Source organism: Limulus polyphemus, unplaced genomic scaffold (genome assembly GCF_000517525.1).
Source record: "Limulus polyphemus unplaced genomic scaffold, Limulus_polyphemus-2.1.2 Scaffold1296, whole genome shotgun sequence".
NCBI classification, from domain to species: Eukaryota; Metazoa; Arthropoda; class Merostomata; order Xiphosura; family Limulidae; genus Limulus; species Limulus polyphemus.
This window is the reverse complement of record NW_013666906.1, coordinates 139,873-145,931: the sequence shown is the minus strand read 5'-3', so window position 1 is coordinate 145,931 and position 6,059 is coordinate 139,873. Positions and strand designations below refer to the sequence as shown.

Genomic DNA, 6,059 nt, shown 5'->3' with positions numbered 1-6,059 from the left:
AGATTAGGAAAATGATAACTTCCACATCTCTGGGCTGGATTTAAGGGATCATGGTACCCAAATCCCACATTGGTGGCCAGGGCAGTGGGACCTTAAATATAGTTAAATCTTTGTGCTAGGATCCTCACCAGCAGCTACGGAATGATGCATGAGTGCAAGTGCATAGGAAAAGTTACTGTACATGGAGGTTGTGTCACTCTCCTATTGGTGGAGGGCTTTTTTTTCACATGATGATGTCATCGTGCACCAGTGCAGTTCACATTGAAAAATGAAATTAAGAAGGAGTTACCTCAAGGCTAGTAGTATGTATATCTCAGTTAAAAATGTTTTGTTTGTTTATTAAAAGCTAGTGGATCCTTGTATGTTTTTATAAACTAATCAATGTTATTTTATATTTATATATATATTTAATTATTGCTCAATGATTTTTAAGCATTTCACAGCATAGCTTGTTGTTTTTTGACTATGTATATTTAAATTCCTAATACTTCCTTCAAAATTTTAAACCTTTAAAAGATAAAAGAAAATATCCTTTAACAATCAAGATTCTGAAATTTTTCCTTTTAAAAAAAACTGTGCAGTGTATTAATTATCATTAGAGCATTCCTTTTTTCAGTTGTTTTAAACTGTCTGCGGCACCTGAGCACATCAACAAGTATTCTCTCAGACGTGTCCCTGCTTCCAGAGGAGGCAATAGCTGCTATCACCAAGAAAGAATTCTCAAATCAGTAGTGTGTAGTTCATTACTGGGTGTAACTGAATTTTGGAAATGGTTGTACAGAAGAGTTAAAATCATACTATGTTATAATGTACAAAAAAACAAGTACCATGAACAAGATATAGCCTAGTAAAAAAAATGAAACGGGACACTGTGTGTGTGTGTGTGTAGTTAGTATTTACACACTACCTAGTGATAAGTTCTCTTATGGTGCTTGTAGTGACCTTTGCCTTGTAGTACTGAAACCATTTATGTTTAAAATGACATGGCCGCTTGTTCTTTTATCTAACAAAAGCCATGATTTGCAATTTTTTTTTTGCAAGAAACACATTTTATACATTTTTCCTAAACATACTTTTGCATTTGAGATCATTGTGGTTTGTGTTTGATTTGAATCGTCCTTCATCTCAATTAATTTTTTCAGCCTTTTAAACAATTAGAGGGAGATAAGAATGGTTTATTGACAGCAGTAGTTTCTAGAAGCCCTTGTTATAACTAGTTTAATTGCAACATCAATGTGCCCATACAATTTAGTAATGGATTGTGGTAAAATCGCCATTTTTTTGTACATTTTTATTAACTTTATGATTCTGTGTAAATGTTTCTAAAAGGGAGATTATTGTGCCAGTTTAACTTTTGAGAATTTTCTAAGTGAGTGACAATTTTATTCTTTTGTTTTCTTTCTTTCCTTACTAGACTTGGAACTTGCATGGTCCATGTTGGATTAGTCTGACCATGTTGAATAACTAATTTTCAAAAGATATTCTGTTTCCAACCATGATGTTAATATTGAAATATTAAATTTTTGTGAAGTAAAGTGAGAGAACATATAAATAATGCAGATTAGTTTTGTTTTTAAATTTTTATTAAATGTTATGTTTTTAAAATACAAAATTGGAAAAACTGCTTATTTTAGGTGAAAGGTTTTATTAGAACCCTTTTTTGTATATAATAAATAATAGGTATCTTTTGTTCCTTTCAGTACTTAAAAAGTATTATGCTTCTGTGTTGCTCCTACTACAATTTAGGGCTTCACTATTTGTTTTTTTAAAGTACAAACGGAGCTACTAGCTGTTTTGTAGTTCGTTAAATAAGGCTACATTTTCATTTCGTCATAAACAGCCTCAGTTTGTTTAATTTCCCTATAACTTTTCTCGGTTACTTAGAAAACTTTACCCGTGACTAATTCCATTTTTATAAATAATTTATTGCAATCAATGTTTCTCTGCTCTTTAATGTTGTGAGTTGATTTTCAGGTTGTTTGATGTTTTTGTCATCATGGTAAAGGCATAAGCCAAAATTTTGTTGTAATAAATTACTTTGAAAATTTCAGTTACAGTTGTTTATATAAACAAATAATTTTAAAAGTTAACCAATGAGCATTGTAAACATTAAAAACAAAACTTAGACATTAAGCATGAGTGTATGATATTTAGGTATCAAATAAAAATAACCTATAGCATTAACTAGTTCATACTGAGATAAAGTTGCAATATGATATGGATAGTTACTATCCTCTCTGACTAGTTGACATTTCACATATCATAAACTATGATAGTGAATCGTTAAGTGCGACTACACTAACCACAAATAGACTAGTCAGATCAGAATGTTACAGTACTTTGTTTTATTAAATACTGACACTATGTTATAAAACTCTAGGTAACTAACTTGAAGGAACGATCTGTCATAGATTTGACAAAAAAAAAATCAATGAATAGTGTTGTGTGAAGTAAAAGATGAAAAAACTTACCTCAGTATGTGTAAATTAACAATGTTGAATGTTTTGTGGTGCAAGATATGACTTCGTTACAATTTGAAAAATTGATAACGAGGGTTAGATCTAGTTTAAAATAACTTCTAGTTGTCTGTTTTGTCCATGTTTAGTTATTACAACTCAAAGACACCTAAATCTGAAAACTTGCATTATTGGATAAAATCTAGACTGTATTTTGATATTTCACTCTGCATCAAAATGTATATAAAATTCAGTGAATTGTCAGAAATTCTTTTTGCTGTTACCATTATGAATAGAATAATTAATTTCAGAAATTTGTGAACAATTTTTAATTAATTTCTCCCAAGATAACTAGTAACATATCATAAATGTACAGCCGAAGAATTAATTAATGTTGTTTATAAATGCAGCTAGACACCTTGGAATAGACTAAATCTATAGTATACAGCAAATACTTAAGTGAAAATACAGTGAAATAGTTAATTGTAAAAAATGCATGTCCTAGTTAGACATGACAGTTTACATTGTTATGAACAGTATGTAACCCAGCATTACAACTACACTAAAAACAGTGATAAATAGAAATCCCACATATAAGTAACAATGTCGTTGTTGAGCAACAATATGAAACTGAACACTGAAAATACACTAAGATAGTGATAAATAGAAATCCCACACAAACATAACAATGTCATCTTTAAACAACGGTATTTAAATCTCACATAAATATCACAATGTGATTGTTATGCAACAATATGTAACTGAGCACTGAAAATACACAAATACTGTAGTAAATAAAAATAGAAACTCCTTAAATTGTACAGTCAGTAATTTTATGATGCATATAGTAACTTGGCATCTTATCTGCAACTAACAGATTATATAATACTGACTTGAAGCAAACAACAAGTGTGTGCATGAAATATTTTTGTTTGGTCAATCTGACCTAGAATACTTCACCTCAGCTATGCACAATTGAAGGGCATTCAAAAGTAAGAATTTCTGACAAAATGGATAAGATAGCCTTGTACTGTAGGCCAACTACAAGTAATATACTTTATAGTCAAAGTGATGATAATATAAATTATCAGTACTTCACACCAAATGAAAGACTTGTGTGTAAGTAATTTTGTAAATAAGCAAGTCCTGCTAAGCCGTGGATATTTTGAACTGGTTGCACTTTTGATAGTACTTGTGTTTGAATAATCCCACACCAATTATTGTGTAGCACATAAAATGTAACCCTTGCTAAAGTTCACTAGTTATGTGTGTGAAATATTTGTAATTTCCAACAATTTGAAAGTTGTTGTTATCATTTCAGTTCCCCCAAAAAAACTGAAAACATGAATACCGGTTTTGTGACCTTACTATTAAAACTGTTGTCTTTTTATACTTATGGTTTAAACATAACAATCAACCACTTGTTGTGACGGGAACTCTATTTGATGTGTGTTATATGTACAATGGAATTATTTGTTAGTACACACATTTGCCAAGGAAAGTAACCTGACAATTGTATATAAATATAAATGAAGTTTCTCTATGCATGTATGCAGTTACTTGTATACGAATATTTGAATTTTTACACTTCACATGTGGACCTGTATATCATATGGTCAACCTTTAGTGTTTAACACCCACGTGTAGTGTACCATATCATTATTAAGGTATTTAATGTTTGAGTCAAAATCAGTTTTCTCTGAATTATGCTTAGCAAGTTTTTTTGTTGTTGTTGTCAGAAACAGAATTGCCTGCCAAATCATTCAATAATAAAGCATAGTCCAAGTTGCTTTAAGTTTCTTTGATGATAATGCTCTTGAATCAAATCACAAGCATGTCACAATTTTCAACTTGCATAGTTTTTTTTTTTTGTTCTTGGGCATTTTGAAAAATTTTCTGTGGACATGCACTTTAGACTGTGATAAGTTTACTGAATTTAAAGCATAATTTTTTAAATATTTATAAGCTCATTTCTTGAGATGAATTTCAATATCTGAAGTAATCCATAATATTAAAGTTATAAACTTTACTTTAGGCATTTTTATAGTCATGTCTAATTATGAAAAAAGCTTTTTATGAACATTTTCCTCTCCATTCATTCATAAAAAGTAGTCAATTGTTTTTTTTTAATTACATGGAATTGAGTTATATTGAATTATGAAGAAAGTGACTTACATAAGTTACTTTTAAATTTTCAGTATTTAATCTGAACAGTTTCTGTACTTTTAAATAAAATTATGGTAGTTAAGTGCAACATTTTAAACTAAAAATTATTGTTTTTAACAGTTAAGCTGGGTTTACATTTAATGGTCTTTGGGTACTTAAGTATCATGTTTTTGTACGAATTTTTCTTTTTCAAGAATGCTTGTATTGTTAATGGTTGTTAACTGTAAATTTTAGATTTAGGAAAAATCAGAATGATTGGTGAAATATGGAAAAATATCCTTAACCCTGACTATCAGGAAAAATAGTAAAGGCTTAGGCTTTACTTCATTGAATGCATGATTTACCAGGCTTTAATAAGGTTTCAGTTATTTAGAATTGAAAGCTAAGCATCTTTTTTCAGTACAAAAGTTATTTAGAATTAAATAAAAAATAAGGCGTTCTTGTTTAGTGAAGAAAAAAAAAAGATGTTTGTATCAAAAGTTTTTGTATTTGTAAGAACAAAAAATTAAGAGTTTGTTTCTCAGTGTGTTAAGTTCAGGTACAATTATGAAAATGTTGCCAAATCAAACCCACATTTTAATATCATTATTAGATCTTACATGTGTATAATATGGGTTAACTGTTGTACACCAATAAAGAAATGATTAAAAAGGCTCTCTTCATGCAAAATCTAGTCAGTATAAGGTTTTCTATTACCATCCAATTTTTCATACTGCCTTGAACATTTAATAAAGGTTTTGCCTTTTATTGCTTATGGTGATTTTTATTTGTTTATTAACACATTTATCGAATTAATTATGTATGATTAACAGTAAACCAGTACCCCTTTACTCACATATAGTTTAAACAAGGTTTCTCTTAACTTTTAATATGTCCTTCAGCAACATGTTTAATAATCGTTTTACCAAGAATAGAATAAATTAAACAGAAAATTAAAAACATTTAACGAGGGAACTGTACACACTGCTAGCCTTCATGTTTTTATTGTAGTGTTACAGCATTTGTATTAGCTTTAACTTTAAAGTTTAAGACTTGTTACAGAAACATCACGGGTATTTACATTACTAGTGAGAGTTCCCATAGAAACGTCACAGGTACTTACATTAGCATTAAACTTTATTATAGAAACGTCACAGGTATTTGCATTACTATTAAGCTTTCTTACAGAAATATCACAGGTATTTACATTACTATTAAGCCTTCTTACGGAAATATCACAGGTATTTACATTACTATTAAGCCTTCTTATAGAAATATCACAGGTATTTACATTACTATTAAGCCTTCTTATAGAAATATCACAGGTATTTACATTACTATTAAGCCTTGTTACAGATACATCACACCTATTTACATTAGTATTAAGACTCGTTATAAAAACATTGTAGGTTTTAAATTCAGTTTCATTCAAAACTCACTGTATCCATATTTAATTTA

At 29.4% G+C, this 6,059-nt stretch overlaps 1 protein-coding gene across 2 annotated transcripts in view; it reads left to right on the top strand.

Moving 5' to 3' along the window:
* The window catches only part of LOC106462994 (MLX-interacting protein-like), a 58,466-nt gene extending 53,097 nt beyond the window's left edge, over nucleotides 1-5,369 (top strand). For both annotated transcript variants that reach the window (XM_022390399.1, XM_022390400.1), the window contains one exon: nucleotides 617-5,369. In XM_022390399.1, the coding sequence (XP_022246107.1) occupies nucleotides 617-732 (116 nt within the window). In that variant the 3' untranslated portion in view covers nucleotides 733-5,369. The remainder of the gene's footprint in view (nucleotides 1-616) is intronic.
* Nucleotides 5,370-6,059: the final 690 nt, after the last annotated feature.